Source organism: Mytilus californianus, unplaced genomic scaffold, assembly GCF_021869535.1.
Source record: "Mytilus californianus isolate M0D057914Y unplaced genomic scaffold, xbMytCali1.0.p SCAF_9, whole genome shotgun sequence".
Classification (NCBI taxonomy): Eukaryota; Metazoa; Mollusca; class Bivalvia; order Mytilida; family Mytilidae; genus Mytilus; species Mytilus californianus.
Window position 1 is genome coordinate 64,506,405 of NW_026262745.1, and position 20,910 is coordinate 64,527,314.

A 20,910-nucleotide genomic window follows, 5' to 3' on the forward strand; every position below is an offset into this window, starting at 1 on the left:
CAATGAGCAAAACCAATACTCCATAGTAAGCTATAAAAAGCCGTGAAATGACAAATGTAAAACAATGCGTACAAGAAAAGTATCGGCCTGATTTATGTACAAAACAGTATGCGGAAAAAAAAATTATATACAGGACTTGTGGCAAACGACAACCACTGTGTGATGAGACGAGCACATACAGAATGTTTATTAATTCTTGAATAATAGAACAATGTAGAATTAAATGCAATTGTATTTTATTACATATTTCTTCACAAATATTCTGATTTAGTTCACACAGTTACTCATGAACTTGAATGAGAAAGCCAGAAAACATACTGAAATGATAATCAGGTTCAGCATAAATGTAGTTTTCAACATGACTTTGTTTAATGTACACTCTGTCTCCCCTTTTCAAGTCAAGTACCATATTCAGTGTTCCACCAAAGTAACTATTTGAGTAAATTGCAACAGTCTTTGAGTGATTTTTCCACAGATTGACTCGAATAGCATTGTTTCTATGAGACATTACTGTACAAGAGAAATGATATGCGCCATTTCTTGGAGCTGTATATACACCAGAATATTGATCATAGTTGTTCCCTATGTTGCTCCATACTTTGTCAAATCTTATGATATGCCCTCTTACCACGTGTTTGCTTTTACTTATAGAAGCCGAGAAACCTGACGCACCTGGAAAATAAACATGTACACAAAAATCTCAATGTTCCAACAGAGGATGTTAAGAGCATTTTAGTTTAGTAATTTTTACCATTGCGAGCAACTATCAAGGACATATTTCATCATTGTCAACAGTGAAGTTGTGAGTTCGAATCTCACATGTGGCAGGTGCGTTCGACTCCAATCTTATGCCTCGTTCACACGTACATTTAATTCGAATTGAATTCGAATCGAATGCGAATCGAATTCGCTGATCGCGTTCACACACTCTTCTTTTTTAATTCGAATTGATTCGAGTTGGCTAAATCGCATTATCCAATTCGCAATTTGTTAATACGAATTTTAAAAAGTTAACGTCGTTAGGACAGTAAAGCGAATTTGACGCGCATTGCAATTCGAATTAGAATTTACGTTTGGACGTTAAACGTTTCGAATGCGAAGTAAACTAATTCGGATTAGTTAATGCGAATCGAATTAGAAATACGTGTAAACGCAGCATTAATTGACTAGGATTGTCAGTTTTCCTACCGAAGGTCGGTGGTTCTCTCCGGGCTGAAAGTGACGTTAAGATTGGAATGATATCTATCACTCTGTTTCATTATACTTATTTGTCGAGGCGTAAATTACTGAGCAAAAAAGTCCAACGGAGCAGAGTGAAATAACTGATTTTAATCATTTTATGGTATTGTACGATTCGCTATTTGTCAAACAACCAAATATTCTTTCTTTTTTTAAATCTGTGTGTTCACTGAATTGCTTGCACTCAGGAAAAAAAACTGTGGTTCAAACACGGCCATAATTTTCAACTCCGCCCGATGAACATGAAAGAACCATGATTTGTTTGTACTTGCTAAATTTTTCGAAATAATAAGAAATGTACATACCCCAACTTGACCCCTGTGTCATGTTTATTTCTGTGTACCAAATCAGTACAGACATAAAGCAGATAAGTTTAAGATGCATATTGCCCTCTATAGATATTAATCGCTCGTTTCTTCAGTGTGTGGTTAATTTTAGTCCAAAACAATGTACACTTTCTTTAAGTTCTAACTTTTAAATCTGTTACCGTGTCCCATGTAATACCATACTGAACATAATACCTCTGATATGTATCTAACATGCTATTGTATTAATAGGTCTAACAGTTGCACTTTTAAGTACACAGCTTCGGAATTTGCCGTCTTTTTAGGCTGGGTGAGGCTGTTTAGAGGGGAGGTTGTCAAACTTGTTGATCAAGCCCTTAGGATTTTAACTTTAGATTTATATATTTGTATTTTGTCGATTTCATTTTCAACTTCATCTTTGGATATTTTATATTTTCTTATCCTTATAGTAAAACTGTTATTTTACATATAAAAAGCAAGTTGTCGATAGTTCAGGGTGTTATGGTAGACTATTATTAAAATATATAAATTATCCGAGACGAAGTCGAGAGAGGTTTATGTTTTCAAAGTGTACAAAGATCAACGAAACGGAAGCATTCTTTAAACATCACAAAATCTTTTCTTGCTTGCAATTTTTTACTTAAATAAGGTAAACATATCATGCTTCTCATGTCTTCTGATCAGCCTATAGTCTGTTCATATAGTGTTTTTGTTTTTAATACCCAATGATCATTGTTGATAAGATATTATTCTCGCCTGACACGACAAGGTTATGAATTCTTCAACCAGGTACTAACTTTGTGCTATTCTTTATATTCGCGAGCACACACTGACAGAACTGTTGTTTAATCATCGAATAATGCTGTTTCTTTACAGATTGATAACTGTTCAATTGCTTAAAATGTCTTTTGACAATTAAAGGCTTTGATAAAGTTCCAATATTGTCCATATGTGTTGCTTAAATTCAAATTAGGGGACAATGTGGTTAAAATTTAGATAATTTTGTCAACTTTCACCAAAATCTCTTTTATTCAACACTATAAGAAGTATAAAATAAAGTCTCTGCTTTATATAAAAAAAATCGACAAAAATCTTTCTTGCATGCTGACTCAAATAATTGTTTACGTATCAACTTGAAATACTCTTGATCTTGAATTAAAGGACTTGATGTTTGGGACCTTTATTTTAAGTTTTTAGAAGTCCGAATACGATTGTTTTGGTTCTCTCAAACCGAAAGACGAATGGACACAAAACTACACAAAACCATGCCACAACCACAACTTTTGTTTCATTGAAAATGTTACAATACTATTATACGGAAGCCGCAACGAAAATGGTCACAGATGACAACTAACATGTTCCAATTATCGTTACGACAATCGCGTACTGTTTTTCTCGAATTTGACATCACCGAAAGAGACTTTACACCGAATTTGTGTTTACACGAGCAACCGTGAAGACAATTCCCAAATCAGGAACAGGATCTGCTTATCCTTCCGACGCACCCGAGATTACCCCGGTCTTTTTGTGGGGTTAGTGTTGCTAGATCTATAGTTTTCTAAGCTGTGTTTTGCTGAACGTTGTTCGTCTTTACGTCTTTACGTTTTTTTTTTTTTTTTTTTTTTTTGCAATGACGTGTCAATTTGTCTTGGCCATATGAGTTTGAATGTCCATTTGTTATCCTCCGCATCTCATCGGTTGATAAAATGTTTTTTTTTTCGTTTGAATTGTTTTACATTTATCATTTCGGGGGTTAAAGCTTACTATGCAGCATGGGTTTTGCTGATTGTTGAAGGCCGTACGGTGACTTATAGTTATTAACTTCTATGTCATTTGGTTTCTGGAGAAGAGTTGTCTCATTGGCAATCGTACCAAATCTTCTTATTTTTATATTTAGGTGGGCGTGTGGTCTCAGCAGCTGGTTAACCCTCTTCAGTTGGAGTTCAGTTGTAGCCAACTTTGCATGCAAAAGAGAAAAAACGATCTGTTCGACTTGCAACTGCATGGACAGCACGCAATAGAGCCTGTCAGCTACCTGCCCAAGACCGTTACCAAAGCTGTAGATTTATTATATTCTGGCAGTTATCCGGGAATATTATAATAGTATTGAATTGATTGCAATTCGGTTAAAAAATCACCAAGAAAGAGTATACAATAAAACTGATTTAGAATGATTCACTTGTTCGTCCAGTATTTCTAAACCATCGTAAAACTTGTTCAAAAACCGAAAAGTAATTTTCGCAGAAAATTTGGGAAGTATATTTTGGGGATTTTTTTTTTACCGTTTTCTGTGAAATAATCTCGGCGATACAATGTATTTATTTCACTGTGAATTCAAACTCGAATAAAAACATCAAGAACCTTCTGATACTGCACAATAAAATTCGGCAAATTTAAAAATTTTATTTTACAAATACACAGACAGTCATGTAATACAAAAATTTAATCAACTATTGAATCGATAATACAGCTGACATATACTGATATCTTTTTCCTGTTACACATTTTTCAGACCTTGCGAATAAAACCATTCTATCTATTTTATTTTAAAAATATCAGTTTTAAAAAAAATCAACAAACTGACGTGAGGAAATTTCCAAATCGAGTCTTATTTTATCCCAGAAAGCACAATAACCTTTGTTTTATTTTGTAAATTGTATTTCTTAAGCCGAATGGGACTTTGTGTCATAGCACTTTTTTTCTGTAATGCTTCAAAAATTTGGTATATAATCATCTCATAAGAAGTTAACAACTTTAAATGTTTGTTCCATACACAATGCACCGACCAATCATCCTTTGGGTATGAGCTTTTCTTTTTTTAAATTATTGTATAATAAGTTTCTTGAACAACACAATGTGTTTCAAACGGGAAGTGAACAATGGCGAAAAAATAATACAGTATTGAGTTTAAAAAAAGATAAATCTTGTTCCCGTATGTCATATATTGCGAATGAAAAAAGTTTGCTTGTCTGGAGAGAAAAAAATCTAGGGTGACTGATTTCAAAATGTATGCTTTAACGGTGTTTTTGTTCAGTTGAATTAGAATGGAGATACCAGTATTGTATCTGAAGATTGGCTAGCATCAATATTCGATTTGATGGTCTCAAGTCTTAAAAAATAACAGTTATGTCCTAACTTCCCATCAATTACATGTTACTGCACCAGGCAAATAATGTGCCTTCATAGTTCCTGGAGGTAGAAATATTTGTTCTAAAACCTAATACAAACTTCAAAGTGCTGGTATCACCAAAGTATAGTCTATCTCGGACAAGCCAATTTTAGCTATACACGAGGGAGATAAATTCGTAAGTTTCAAAAGATTTCTGGCTAGGTTTAATTCATTAAAAAAAAGAACAATGTAAAAGTAAATTTATATTAATTTTATTGTGATATTCTTTATATAGATATTTCGATCTAGGTCATAAAATTCTCATGAAATTTGAAAGCCAGAAAACATGCTGAAATGATATTCAGGTTCAGCATAAATGTAGTTTTCAACATGACTTTGTTTAATGTATACTCGGTCTCTCCTTTTCAAGTCAAGCGCCATATTCAGTGTTCCACCATTAGCACCATACGAATAAATTGCAGCAGTCTTTTCGTCATTTTGTCCACAGATTGACCCGAATACCATGTCGACCTTCAGACATTACTGTACAAGAGAAATGGTATGCACCATCCTTTGGGGTTGTATATACACCAGACCGTGGATCATAATTATTGCCGATGTTGGTCCATTCTTTGTCAAATCTCACGATATTTCCTTTTACCACGTATTTCCTCTTACTCACAGAAGCTGTGAATACCGACAAACCAGCATCAGTGCTGGGACTCCCTGGCAAAGAAAGATGTAATGCTAATTTCAGTATTAATCAGAGGTATTTAAGAAATATAAATCATTGTCCTTTTTGTCAATGCAATCGTTTATATTAAATTGCATTAGTGATAAATTATTACGAACTATGGAACTTTGTTCATACCAGGTCTGACTAATCATCACTCTCTTGTCTTATACAACTATACAGTTTTATCACAATAAAAAAGGGATCGACAGTGACAAAGGACATTTGTTGTGCCGAAATATCTGTCAATACGATTTCATTTCATCTTGTTCGCATTTTTTTTAATCTTTTATCAGTATCGTTGCACAAATCCTAATACATTTCATGTAAATGATAAATCGTTAGTCTATGCAATATGCATTAAATTTACTGGTTGGTTGTATTCTTTAGACTCGTATACACGTTTACATATGTGGCAACTTTACGAAAGACGTTCTCTATCGGATAACCTATGGTTTTACAGGGCTAGTATAAAATTAAGATGTTTGACAATGATACAACTATCCACCAGAGACCAAATGACATAGATTTTTAAAACAGCTATATAGGTCACAGTACGGCCTTCAACAATGAGAAAAACTCAAACCGCAGTGTGAGCTATAAAAGGCCCCGAAATGACAAATGACAAAACAATTCAAACATGATTACTAAGGGACTGATTGAAGTACAAAACACCTTTTCAAATTAAGCCCTACAATGAAAGTTCTACAAAATATATTTTGTGACCCAAATTATCATCTAGCCTGAAGGAAATGCGGAAGATTATTGCAAAGTTTGACTCACCCGGATTACCACCAGCTCCAATTTCACTACACAACAATTTCAGTTTGTTGACAATGTTAGATTTTTCTGAACAGGCTGTAAATAAATGAACATACAAAATAAAAAATAGCTGACACAATTCTAAATGAAATATTATTCACTTTAAACATTAGTTGTTACAACGCAGTAAGCGCCTTATTTTCTTTCCTGAATTGTTCACCTAATTGTGTTCAAGAAACAGCAGTGGCAAATCCAGGGGGAAAGGGTATTTCGGGGTTGGAACCCCCCTTTTTTGACGATCAGTGTTTTTGAATGGGGACATATGGTTGAACCCCCCTTTTATTCTGAGTTAGAACACCCCCTTTTAAAAATAGATGGATCCGATCCTGAATAGAAGTTGAGAGCAAAAACAGGAGGGGGGGGGGGGGGGAAACCAACCAGTATCATCAGATTATTTGACACAAAATCGGGAAAATATAAAATTTCTAAAAGGATAATCCTTTTTTTATGTTTATGTATAGTATCTCGCACATTCTGGCCTCGTGTTATACACAAGTCAATAATCGTAAGTTCGGCAACGATTTTACATGGATTATTGATAGATTAATTACAACGTAATGTTACTAATATGTACACTGAATTCCTTTAAAAGAAACTGTGTCAACAAAGCAAAACATCTTGCGTATTTATAAGTGTCTTTTTTATATTAGCTAACTGTTTGAGACAAATAAATCAGTAAAAGTGTGTACATGAGCATGATTAAACTTGTCAAATAACGGCCGGGTACCAGTCTATAACGTCCTTTGCCATGTGGCTTATGTAGAAAGAGCGGTAGAAAGAGCATCACGACTGCTGCTAAATATGATTTTTTTTAATTTCCCCCTTTCCGTTTTGTGTTTTGTGAAATTTTGATTGTCTTTTTATTCTCCCTTTTTTTAAGATTATTATGCCACATTTTAAGATATGGTTCTTTTGCTGTTCAGCATTAATTAAACATAAGAAATGTACTTACCCAACTTTAATCCTATAGTCATGTCTAATTCTCCGCATACAATGAGAATAGACATGTAGAAGAAAACAAACATATTGCCTTCAATAGGATTTAACTTTCTTGTTTTGTTACAGCTGTTCAGTATTGTCCAAACTTGTGTTGTAAGTTGCAGTTTTATTCCTGTTTTCCGTGTATTTCATGTAATACTATACTGAAAGTTACACCTCTAATGTTTATTTATCATGCTATTGTATTGTCAACTGTTCGAATTGAAAGTGCACGGCTTCGAAAATTTACGTTTTTATTTTTATTTTTGTGTTTTGTTTGGTTTTTATACGATCGCAAAAAAATGTTTGTGGTCGTATATTGGTATAACGTTGGCGTCGTCGTCGTCGTCGTAGTCGTCGTCGTCCGAAGACACATTGGTTTTCGCACTCTAACTTTAGTTTAAGTTAATAGATCTCTATGAAATTTTACCATAAGGTTCAATACCACAAAAGGGAGGTTGGGATTGATTTTGGGGGTTATGGTACTAACAGTTAAGGAATTAGGGGCCCAAAAGGGGCCAAAAATAAGCATTTTTGTAACTTCCAGACATAACTTGTGTGTTAGTGTATGGATCTCTCTGACATTGTACCACAAGGTTCCATATCACAAAGGGAATGCTGGGATTGATTTTGGGGGTAATTGCCTCAAAATTTTAGGAATTAGGGGCCAAAAAAGGGGCAAAAAACAAGCATTTTTCTAGTTTCATGACAATAACTTGTGTGTAAGTGTATGGATCTTTCTGAAATTGTACTACAAGGTTTCATATCACAAAGGGAAAGCTGGAATTGAGTTTGGGGGTAATTGCCCAAAATGTTTAGGAATAAGGGACCAAAAAGTGGCCAAAAATAAGCATTTTTCTAGTTATCAGACAATAACTTGTGTTCAAGTGTATGGATCTCTCTGAAATTGTACTGCAAAGTACCATACCACAAAGGGAAGGCTGGGATTGATTTTGGGGGTAATTGTCTCAAAATTTTAGGAATTAGGGGCAAAAAAGGGGCAAAAAACAAGCAATTTTATAATTTCAGGACAGTAACTTGTGTGTAATTGTATGGATCTTTATGAAATTGTACTACAAGGTTCTATATCACAAAGGGAAAGCTGGGTTTGAGTTTGGGGGTAATTGCCCTAAACGTGTAGGAATTTGTGGCCAAAAAGGGGCCTAAAAACAATCATTTTTCTAGTTTCCATACAATAACTTGTGTTCAAGTGTATGGATCTCTCCTGAATTGTACTGCAAGGTACCATATCACAAAGGGAAGGCTGTTTGGGGGTGATGAATCATAAGGGGGTTCAAAACATTTGGGGGAGGGATTTTTTTTCCTTTTTTTCTTTTTTTTTTCTTTAAAATTTTCCATTTTAAATTGGTTATTTTCGATTTACAGTATATATAAAAGCAAATAATAATGATATGGTTTGAATAGGTAAATTAAAATTTTTTAAGTCCTTAGACCACATTCATTCTGTGTCAGAAACCTATGCTGTGTCAAATATTTAATCACAATCCAAATTCAGTGCTGTATCAAGCTTGAATGTTGTGTCCATACTTGCCCCAACTGTTCAGGGTTCGACCTCTGCGGTCGTATCAAGCTGCGCCCAGCGGAGCATTTTATTGTTTTTTTTTGTGTGTGTTCTTTTGTTTGTTTTGATTTTTTGCTTATTTTCGTTTTTGAGTAAACCACAAGGGTCGACTGAGGAATAGAAATATTTCATTCTTAGTTTCTTCTAGTTCTTGAATATTTTGAATTGTCAATTTACACATATGTTTTGATATACAGTAGCTTTATGACACTACCAGATTTCTCAAAAAGGAAGTGTAATCCTAAGTGTCTTAATCAACCACTATCTAGATAGTCATAATAACTTGGAGAGGTCGAATGTTTGAGTACTTAAAACAATCACTTCACCTTGCTGAATTAAGGTGATCAAAAGCCTAATAACAATATCAAATAGCTGATATAATCCGAGAGGGACAAAAGTGTCGCCAAATTGGGAAATTGGGACAAGCAATCCGAGCTATAAAATTCAGAATGGAAATGGGGAATGTGTCAAAGAGACAACAACCCGACTATGCACATTCATAAATTAAAATGATTTCCCATCTTTAACCAATTCATCAAAAATAGATGAAAGTAGAAGTAAATGCAATTGTATTTTATCACATAAATATATTTTTCACACATATTCTGATTTAGTTCAGAAAGTTACTCACGAACTTGAATGAGAAAACCAGAAAACATACTGAAATGATAATCAGGCCGAGTATCGTTCCAACAAAAATTGATAATAAGGAAAATTTTAACACAGCACAAAAATAAGCATTGCCTTTCAGACATAAATCAATTACTTTTGGTTTGATTGATTGATGGTTGCTTAGTCCAGTGGAAAATATGTCATGCATGTTCAAGACGCAATGACTGTTGGTATCCTTCGATGTAAAATTAATAAAAATTTAGAAAATATTTACAAAGTCGTTTCAAAATTTCTCTTTACATTAACGTGGAGTGCTGAATCTCTTTTTGATTTGATTAATGTTTAGAACATTTTTGAAAAATCTTTTAAGTACTAAGTTATTGAAACTTTGAACCATTAAAATTTCGAGCGCTCGACCCTTCCCCTAACCTAAAGTGGTGTAACAGAACCAACTATGAAAATCAGTTGAAAAAGTCTTGTCTACCAAATGTGAATGTCTAAAGCTGTTTGGTTTTGGGGTTACTTGGTCAAATATCAGGTCAGGTCTAAAGTTTTCACAGAAATTGTGTTTATCTTTGTCATTTTGCTTAGTTTCTTTTGTTACCTATTCTGACATCGGACTCAGACTTCTTTTAAACTGAGTTTTACTGTACGTATTGCTATGTGTTTCTTTATTCTTCATTGGCTAGAGTTATAGGGGAGGATTGAGATCTCACAAAACATGTTTAACCCCGCCGCGTTTTTGCGCCTGTCCCAAGTCAGGAGCTTCTGGCCATTGTTAGTCATGTATGTTTTTTTAATTTTAGTTCCTTTATATGTCTTGGAGTTTAGTGTGACGTCCATTTTTACTGAACCAGTATACAATTTTATTTAGGGGCCAGCTGAGGACCACCTCCGGGTGCGGGATTTTCTCGCTGCGTTGACGACCCATTGGTGGTCTTCGGCAGTTATCTGCTCTTTGGTCGGGTTGTTGTCTCTTTGACATATTCCCCATTTCCATTCTCAATTTTATTATTAATTTTAAGTTAAATTTACTGACTTTCATATTTTGTTATACAATAGAAAGACTAATAACAGTAAGCTTTTATTTTCGTATGACATTATCAATTATGACTAGAATTTAGAAGAATGCATTATAGAGCTAAATTGTGCATAGTTCTACCTTTTTTTAATAACCAAATATTTGGGTTGATGGAAATAACATAATTTTGATTGGTGAATTTTTCATGTAGAATGGTTATAAAACATTTTTAACAGACAAGTGATTCACTGGGTTTCCGACATGACTGTCTATAGGGATTCTGAAGTAAAGTCATAATTAAATGTAAAATTGAAAATGGAAATGGGGAATGTGTCAAAGAGACAACAACCCGACCATAGAACAGACAACAGCAGAAGGTCACCAACAGGTCTGCAATGCAGCGAGAAATGTCCGCACCCGGAGGCGTCCTTCAGCTGGCCCCTAAACAAATATATATACTAGTTCAGTGATAATGAACGCCATACTAAACTCCAAATTGTACACAAGAAACTAAAATTAAAAATAATACAAGACTAACAAAGGCTAGAGGCTCCTGACTTGGGACAGGCGCAAAAATGCGGCGGGGTTAAACATGTTTATGAGATCTCAACCCTCCCCCTATACCTCTAGCCAATGTAGAAAAGTAAACGCATAACAATACGCACATTAAAATTCAGTTCAAGAGAAGTCCGAGTCTGATGTCAAAAGATGTAACCAAAGAAAATAAACAAAATGACAATAATACATAAATAACAACAGACTACTAGCAGTTAACTGACATGCCAGCTCCAGACTTCAATTAAACTGATTTAAAGATTATGTCTTCATCATATGAATATCAGGCACAATCCTTCCCGTTAGGGGTTTAGTATCATACCATCATAACATATATGAGAAGAACATAACCCGTGTCATGCCAACAACTGGTTTTTAAATAAATGTGTTTAGTGCCGATGCAAAGACCCTATAAGGGAATCAATATTAACGCCAAAATATGCAATCTTTAATGACCTGACAACAGTATCGTAACTATATCCCTTCTTAATAAGTCTATTTAAAGGTTTTGTTAGCTTCAGAGGTGAATACTGACGTTTTGTGCTTTATAAAGAATATTTCCATAAAAAATTGGATGTGAAATACCTGAACGTATAAGAAGTCTGCATGTTGAGCTATATTTACGAATGATGTCCTTATACCGATGATAAAATTTAGTAAATGTTTTGACTAGTTTGTGATATCGAAAACCCTGGTGTAATAATTTTTCAGTAATACATAAATTTCTCTCGTTAAAATCTAAGACATTGTTACATACACGAGAGAATCGTACAAGTTGAGATATATAAACACCGTAAGATGGTGACAAGGGAACGTCACCATCTAAAAATGGATAATTAACGATAGGAAATGAAAAATCATCTCTTTTATCATAAATTTTAGTATTAAGCTTTCCGTTAATGATATAGATATCAAGATCGAGGAAAGAGCAGTGGTCATTGTTAGTATTAGCTTTATTTAAAGTAAGTTCAACAGGATAAATTTCTTTAGTATACATACTGAAGTCGTCATTATTGAGAGCCAAAATATCATCCAAATATCTAAAAGTATTATTAAATTTGTGTATCAGATGTTGTTTCGATGGGTCTTTGCTGATTTTTGTCATAAATTGTAACTCATAGCAATACAAAAAAAGGTCCACAATAAGTGGTGCACAGTTAGTGTATGATATATTATTATTATTCTTCTTTTATTGATTTTGTTATCTTTTTTTTCAACTATATATTCATTTGTCTGAAATGAATTAACTTGAACAATTCCATGGGTAAAGGGAAATAACTCAAATTAATTTTTCAAATTCGATCGGATATACTCGGGCTTTTCCTTATAAAAACAAGTATTCCCCAATAGCAGACCTTGAAGTTAATAAAATAAAAAATTAAAATCGACCATGCATTTGCATGTTTTCTTATCAGCTGACTATTTATTTGCAAACCCTTGAAGAATTTCATCAGAAATAACGACAAGCTGCAAAGATGTTGGTGAGATTTATTCCCAGAGCATACCGCCAGATAACCAGCTGTCCGAGGTGGATGAGTTCCAGGAGAAATGTACCAATGTTTGGGCGTCGAAGAGATCCCGGGGATTCCGTTAGAAATGACAACTTTTTCGTCAAACCTGTTGAATCTCAGTTTCGGGATATGGCGAATGCGTTTGACAGTTTTACCCGAAGGCCATGGTATAATGAAGATTATGTCAGATCAAACGACGTAGCTGAGGCATTTGCGAAATCGGAAGTTGCAGAAGTAAGTCTTAAGGGTTTTTTTTTATTGTAAGTGGACGACCATTTGATATTCTTGGGTTAGGATGATTTTTTTCCGGATTAATCTTTTATTTTAATCTGTTGCCAGGCTTACTATTTTTCCGTGGCTTCTCCGCACGAAAATGTATTTTCACTTTTGTACACATTTGTGATCATTTAGAAGTACCCGCTTAACTATCCTGCATTTTATGTTGCAGAATATTCCTTTTCATCGTCTTGTGCAAATTCATTTATGTTTAATTCTTAACTAAGCTAATTCAGTAATCATTTTCAAAATCCCCCTCCCCAAAAAATCAAATGGTGGTACCCCTATTGTAATTGAATTTGGAAAAAGAAAATTAAATTTAGAATTCACTCATTATAAATGTATAAAGACAAGAATAAGATAGCTTGTAAACAAACATCCGATGGAACGTTAATAAAATTGAGAATGGAAACGGGGAATGTGTCAAAGATACAACCCGACCAAAGAGCAGAAAACAGCCCAAGGCTATCAATGGGTCTTCAACGCAGCGAGAAAATACCTCATCTGGAGGCGGACTTCAGCTGGCCTCTAAACAATAATGTATACTAGTTCAGTAAAAATGAACGTCACACTAAACTCCGAAATATACAAATGAACCAACATAAAAAAATATAAATACAAGACTAAAAAAGGCCAGAGGTTTCTGACTTGGGACAGGCGCAAATATGCAGCGGGGTTAAACATGTTTTGTGAGATCTCAACCCTCCCCTATACCTCTAGTCAATGTGGAATAAGCAATCACACAGCAATACGCACAGTAAAACTCAGTTTAAAAGAAGTCCAAGTCCGATGTTAGAATAGGTAATACTAGTATATATTCTCGGATATGATTTAAAGCATGCACAAGTATAAACTAGCAAACGCGGGTTAAATGTTATTTCTCCTATCGCAGTGAAAAAAATCCCATTCGGACACTTTAAATCAGTTTGCCAAAAAAAAAAAATGTCAAAATCGAAGGAAAACTAAATTGTTAATTTGAAATCAATATTTACATTAGGTCAAATACGACAGCAAGAAGCTAGAAATAAATTTAGACGTGTCTATGTATTCACCGGAGGAACTTAATGTCACCATAGCTGAAGACAGAATGATCATCAAAGGAAAGCATGAACAGAAAGAAGACAATTATGGTTTCATTACACGAGAATTCACGCGAGAATTTGTTGTTCCAGAGGTAATTTGGTTAAAGTTTTCTTAATAAACTTAAAATGTATTTGCACAGCAATCGAGCAAACCAGATCTAAACATTTGAATACATAGACGTAAAATTATGAAGTTCAACACGACAGGTGCCAAATGCTGAGTAGGATCCGTTACCCTTCCGGAGTATACGAGATCACCTCGATTTTTGGTGTTGCTTAGTCTTTTAAGTTTATTATGTTGTGTTTTGTACACTTGTTTGTTTTCAAGTGTATGGTATATTCCGCCTCTCTCTCAACTCGCATTTTATTTGTTTCTGAAGTGAAATTATATTCCAAGATAATGGGAATGGCTCTATGATTCGAAATAAATAATCTGATAAGGGGCGGAAGGACTTTTTTCGGGAGCAGGATTGGGCCATTATATTTTTGCTGGAATTCAAGATTTATACTTATGTATACTCGGCATTTGATTTATTTTATTTCCATTTTCATTATGCTGATGATTGCTAATTAATCCTTTTCATATCCATTCATGTCATTGGCAAGCTGTAACCCTTTTTAATTTCTCTTTTAGAACATCGATGCAGACAGAATAACTTCTACTTTATCTGAAGAAGGCATGCTAATGATTCAAGGCAGAGCAAGAGGCGCCGAAGAGGCAAACGAGAGAGTTGTTAACATAGAAAAAAGAGAAGAAAGAAGATAATTGACTCTAGTATCATGTCATTTTGATTCATTTGGTCGTAATAGAGCTGATTGTTCAACAGTTTGTTTTCAATTTGGAATGTGTATATGTTAAATAAGTAAACAAATCAATAGAATTTTAAACTGGTATTTATTCTGTTTACCTGGAGACGGTGTAAGTGTAAAATTTTGACAGGCCATATTGATTAGATGTTTCGTTATATTTGCATTTAAGAGATAACAAAAGATGACTAACAACCAAACTATGTTTTCCTGTAATCATATCTAAAAGAAGTATTGCGGTAAATTTAGATTTAGCATGATCGTGTTAAAGGGGCACTAGCTACGAGGTACTTAAAAAAAAATCAAATTCTGATTTTTTTTTTGTTCAATCATTAATGAAAGTGAAATAGTGAAACAATAATTCGCTTTTAGCAGCCAGTATGGTTCAATTTTGTCAAAATAAGCTAGGAAACATCGATGATGAATTATCAACTTGCAAGTGAATAATTCGACCTCATTGAATCCGTATTCATATGAACTTCAATTTAACCCCTTAGCTAGAGATGGATTACACATGATTGATGCGTGTTCGGTTATCAAAAGAAAAGAATGTCAACATTGAAAGTGAAACAAAGGTAAATCATTTGAATGACTGATTCGATCCACTAAAAAATCATTCTTATACAGGTAAAATCGAAAATTAGCTTATTTCTTAACCTAAAACATGAAATCAGATAGACATATAAAATTCCATTTGCACGAGGACCATGGCTATTTATATTTATGTTTATGTTTATATCGTGTTATGTGACCGTCGGCAGTTTTCGGGGTCAGCTCGATAGTTAATTAGATGGCGTCTAGTCTAAAATACACAAGAAATTCTGATATGTATTATCTAGTATATGCACTGTTTACTGTTTATATAAGACTTATTATAAGTTGCATATGTGTTTTAGTATGTTATAAATCAAATATGAGAATTTGAATCAAACCGCTGAATATGATTTCGACAGCTAGTACCCCTTTAAGTTCTTAGATCGTTTCCCAAGTCTGTAGTAGTAACTATAGTTAAAAGAGACTATCATCAACACCAAAAAAGAAAAAAAGAACCACAAAAACATTGACATGACTCTAGGTAGTCACAATTAAGTGGAGAGGTTGAATGTTTGAGTACTTTAAAACAATCACTTGAATTATTACACCAGGTTTTTCGATATCACAAACTTGTCAAAACATTTACTCTAAATTTTATCATCAGTACAAGGACATAATGTAAACTCATTCGTACATATAAATCAACGTGCAGACATCTTATACATTTAGGTATTTCACATCCAATCTGTTATGGTAATATTCTAAACAAAGCACAAAAATGTTGTCATTCACTTCAAAAGCTAACCAAACCTTTTAACAGACTTATTCAGAAGGGACATAGTTACAATACTATTGTCAGGTCATTAAAGATGATATTTTTTGGAATTAATATTGATTCACTCATAGGGTCTTTGCATCGGAAATAAACACATTTATTCTAAAAACAGTTGTTGGCATGATACGGGTTATGTTCCTCTCATATATTTTATGATTGTTTGATACTAAACCCCTAACGGGAGGGATACTGATTGATCTTCATATGATGAAGACATAATCTTTAAATCAGTTTAATTTAGGTCTGGAGCTGGCATGTCAGTAACTGCTAGTAGTCCTTTGTTAATTTATGTTATCATTGTCATTTTGCTTAGTTTCTTCTGTTACCTATATTTCTTTTAAACAGTTTAACTGTGCGTATTGCTGTGTAATTGTTTATTCTACATTGGCTAGAGGTATAGGGGGAGTTTGAGATCTCACAGAACATGTTTAACCCCGCCGCAATTTTGCGCCTGTCCCAATTCAGGTATCTCTGGCCATTTTTAGTCTTGTGTGTTTTTTAATTTCGGTTAATTCATATGTTTCGGAGTTTAATGTGACGTCCATTTTCTCTGAACTAGTACACATTTGTGTTTAGGGGTCAGCTGAAGCCCGCCTCCGGTTGCGCTGTGTTGAAGACCCATTGGTGGCCTTGGGCTGTTATCTGCTCTTTGGTCGGGTTGTTGTCTCTTTGACACATTCCCCGTTTCCATTCTCAAATTTACTTCACCATGCAGAATTAAGGTGCTCCGGTAAGGAAAGGGGTTTAGTTACGACAAACGAAACAAGTATGTGACCGTCTTACTGCTTCTCGATAAATGTGTCTTCAGATATGCTGGAGGTCAAAATGTTTGGAACTCCAAAGTTTAATACCAATGTCGAAGGACCGATATAATTCGAGAGGGACAAAAGTATAGCCAAACTAGGACAAGCAATCCGACCTATGCATAATCCTTAAATTAATATGATTTCCCGTATACAAATTAGAAAATGTGGTATGATTGCCAATGAAAAATCCCTCAACCAGCTAGAGAACCAATGACGTAGAAGTCACCGTATGGCCTTACACAATGAGCAAAACCCAAACCGCAAAGCAAGCTATAAAAGGCCCCGAATAGACAAATATAAAACAATTCATACGAGAAAACTAACGACCTGATTTATGTACAAAACAATAAACGAAAAACAAATATGATAGACAGGAACTAACGACAACCCCTGAGGCAAGCATATACAGAATGTTTATCAATTCTTGAAGAATAGAACAATGTAGAAGTAAATGCAATTATACTTCATTACATGTTTATATTCGTATTTTGCCATGGCGTTGTCAGTGTATCTTTGACTTATGAGTGGAAATGTCTCTTTGGTATCTTCCGCATCTCATCGTTAGATAAAATTGAGATTTCTCGTTTGAATTGTTTACATTTGTCATTTCTGGACCTATTATAGCTTACTAATACTTATTTGCTGAAATTTCAAATTTTGAGTGTCATTGTCATCACAAAAAGCACGATAACCAAAAATGAATGTTTTATTTTGTGATGTTTTAGTTCCTAACCGACCAAGCCGACTGGGACTTTGTGTCCGTCCGTCCGTCTAGTTCTTTCCCAGGATTTTTTTTCTGTAATGCTTAAATATTTGGTATGTATTCATATCATAAGAAATTAAAAACTTTTAATTGTTTGTTTTATATATAAGACACCGACCAAACATCGTTTAGGAATGAGCATGTATGATTTAGCAATGATTTTGTTCGGTTGAATTAGAATGGTGATAATAGTATTGTATTTGAAGATTGGCGGGCATCAAATTTGAGATTTAATGTTTGCAAATCTAAATTGCTAAATTTGATGAACATTAAAAACTGCACCAATTTTACTGCATCAGATGTGCATCTGGACAAGTAATGTGTCATCAAAGATACTGGAGGTCAAATATTTGAAAAAAATATTAAACTTAATACAAACGTGAAAAAGCTGAAGTAACCAAAATGGTCAAACGTATAAACGTATTTATTGTATATTTATATTCTTCATACAGACATTTCGATCTAGGTCATAAAATTTCTCATGAAATTTGAAAGCCAGAAAACATGCTGAAATGATATTCAGGTTCAGCATAAATGTAGTTTTCAACATGACTTTGTTTAATGTATACTCTGTCTCCCCTTTTTAGGTCAAGCGCCATATTCAGTGTTCCACCGTAAGCACCAACTGAATAAATTGCAACAGTCTTTTCGTCATTTTTCCACAGATTGACCCGAATACCATTTCGCCCTTGAGACATTACTGTACAAGAGAAATGATATGCACCATCCTTTGGGGTTGTATATACACCAGATCGTGGATTATAATTATTGCCGATGTTGGTCCATACTTTGTCAAATCTCACGATATTTCCTTTTACCACGTATTTCCTCTTACTCACAGAAGCTGTGAATACTGACCTACCACTGGGCCTCACTGGAAAAGAAAAATGTAATGCAATTTCAGCATTCAGAGGTATTAAAAAAACCTAAATCATCTTCCTTTTTGTCATTGAAATCACTTATTTTTTTTAAATTGCATTAGTGATAAATTATTACAAACTATGGAATTTTGTTTATACCAGGTCTGACTTATTATCACGCTCTTGTCTTATACAACTATACAGTGAACCGTTTTATTAAAATTAAAAAGGGACCGACACTGATAAAAGCCTTTTGTTGTGCCGAAATATCTGACAATAGGATTTCATTTCATTTTGTTCATATATTTTCTTTATATCTTTTATCAGTATCGTTGCACAATTCATAAGACTTTTTCTGTAAATGCTTCATCGTTAGACGATACGATATGTATTAAATTTACTGGTTGGTTGTTTTCTTGAGACTCGTATACACGTTTACATGTGTGACAACTTTACGACAGTCGTTCTCCATCGGATAACATATGGTTATACAGGGCTAATACAAAAATAAGAAGATGTGTATGATTGCCAATGAGACAACTCTCCACCAGAGACCAAATGACCAAAAATAAGAAGATGTGTATGATTGCCTATGAGACAACTCTCCACCAGAGACCAAATGACATCGAAGTTAACAACTATATGTCACATTACGGCCTTCAACAATAATCAAAATCCATACTGCAAAGAAAGCTATAAAAGGCCCCGAAATGACAAATTTAAAACAATTCAAACAAGAAAACTAACGGCCTGATTTAAGTACAAAACACCATTTATATATACTCCGTCTGAAATTAAGCAATATAAGTTCTACAAAATATATATTGTGACCCAATAGCCTGAAGAAAATGCGGAAGATTTTGCAAAAATTTGACTCACCCGGATTGTCACCATCTCCAATGCCCCTACAGAACAATTTTAGTTTGTTGACAATGTTAGTTTTCTCTGAACAGGCTGTAAATAAATAAACATAGAAAATGAAAAAAAAAATAGCTGACATGATTCTAAATGAATTATTTTTCACTTTAAAAAAATGTTGATACAACGCAGTAATCGCCTTATTTTCTTTCCGAAATTGTTCACCTAAATGTGTTAAAGAAACAGAATGTAACATGCAAAGACTTGGGGCCATTCGAACCATCATTATCCGATAATTTGACACAAAAAAAGGAAAATATAAAACTTCCAAAAAGGATAATCCTTTTTTATGTTTATGTATTGTAATGTTTATCTCGCACATTTGGGCCCAGTGTTTTAGTAAATAGTTGTAAGTTCGGCAACGACTTTACATGGATCATTGTTAAATTAACAACAACTTAATGTTTACTGCTGCTTTGCATATAAACTGAATCCCTCTAAAAGAAACCATGTCAACCAAGCAAAAAATATGCTTATTTTTTTTCTTATTAGCCAACTGTTTAAGGCAAATATTTTTTTAAAAGTGCGATGAGCATTAAAATTCATCTGGGCAAAAAAAAAAAATATAACGAAAATACCGAACTCAAAGGTAAATTCAAAAAGGGGAAGTATATGAAAACTGATAAAATCAAACGCTATCAACCAACGGAACGAGTGAAAAACAAATGTATATATATATATATTATATGATAACAGGCCACAACCATAAGAGATACCATATTTTAAGATATATTTTATTTTACTATTTAGCGCAAATAAACATAAGAAATATACGTACCCAACTTTGATCCTAGAGTCATGTTTATTTCTCCGCACAAAACCAGAAAAGACACATAGAAGAAAACAAACATATTGCCTTCAATGGATTTAACTCTCTTGTTTTGTTAGCTGTATAGTATTGTCCGAACACGTATACACTTTTCCTAAGCTGCAGTTTTATACCTGTTTTTTCCGTGCCTTGTAATACCATACTGAAATATTACACCTCTTATGTTGATCTATCATGCTATTGTATTGGTTCGAATGTAAAGTGCACAGCTTTGGAAATTTTTGTTGTTTTTTTGTTTTTTTGCTTTTCTTTCGTTTTGTAATTCAGTGTTTTGTTTGTTTTATTTGTGTGTTGTATTTTTAGTAAACCCTAAGGATCGATTGGGGAATGGAAATATATAATGTATAATACAATACGCAGTGTTTGAAATTAGGACGTTATATCATATACCTTGCGTAGGGAGAGTGCAAATATCTCTACTAATTAATTACATGTAAAGAACCCGGCTTTGCAACAACTCTCTGAAGGGTCCCTCACCAACATGCCCTCATTTTCGAGTGGCAGTCAACATGCAATTCCCCGCTTAGTATATTTAAAGAATAAAAATATTTCTAAAGACATAATATTTCGAATTAATAGAGCGTACACAGATACGTGTATAATAAAAAAACTGTTTGTATTTTTCTAGTATCTGAAATTTGAACAGTTGTTATCATTTGTTTAGTAAAAGGGGGCCTTGGTGGCCAAAAGTACAATGTGCCCTGTACGTATGTCATACTGAAACTATGCTGTT

General features: G+C 33.9%; 1 protein-coding gene and 2 long non-coding RNA genes across 3 annotated transcripts; 1 reads left to right on the forward strand and 2 right to left on the reverse strand.

Moving 5' to 3' along the window:
• Nucleotides 1-219: 219 nt before the first annotated feature.
• Nucleotides 220-1,766, reverse strand: LOC127714434 (uncharacterized). The gene is made up of 2 exons (XR_007987731.1): nucleotides 1,545-1,766; nucleotides 220-672 (listed from the first exon to the last, which is right to left on the reverse strand). It is a non-coding gene; the product is annotated as an uncharacterized LOC127714434 (long non-coding RNA).
• A 2,822-nt stretch (nucleotides 1,767-4,588) lies between these two features.
• LOC127713944 (alpha-crystallin A chain-like) lies at nucleotides 4,589-14,713 on the forward strand. Its single transcript, XM_052219898.1, has 6 exons — nucleotides 4,589-4,600; nucleotides 5,935-5,978; nucleotides 7,274-7,300; nucleotides 12,416-12,701; nucleotides 13,741-13,917; nucleotides 14,460-14,713. The coding sequence occupies exons 1-6, from the start codon at nucleotides 4,589-4,591 to the stop codon at nucleotides 14,589-14,591; spliced, it is 678 nt and encodes a 225-aa protein (XP_052075858.1). The 3' UTR covers nucleotides 14,592-14,713.
• Nucleotides 14,714-18,370: 3,657 nt separating this feature from the next.
• On the reverse strand, nucleotides 18,371-20,246 carry LOC127714435 (uncharacterized). Its single transcript, XR_007987732.1, has 3 exons — nucleotides 20,127-20,246; nucleotides 19,310-19,384; nucleotides 18,371-18,444 (listed from the first exon to the last, which is right to left on the reverse strand). It is a non-coding gene; the product is annotated as an uncharacterized LOC127714435 (long non-coding RNA).
• Nucleotides 20,247-20,910: the final 664 nt, after the last annotated feature.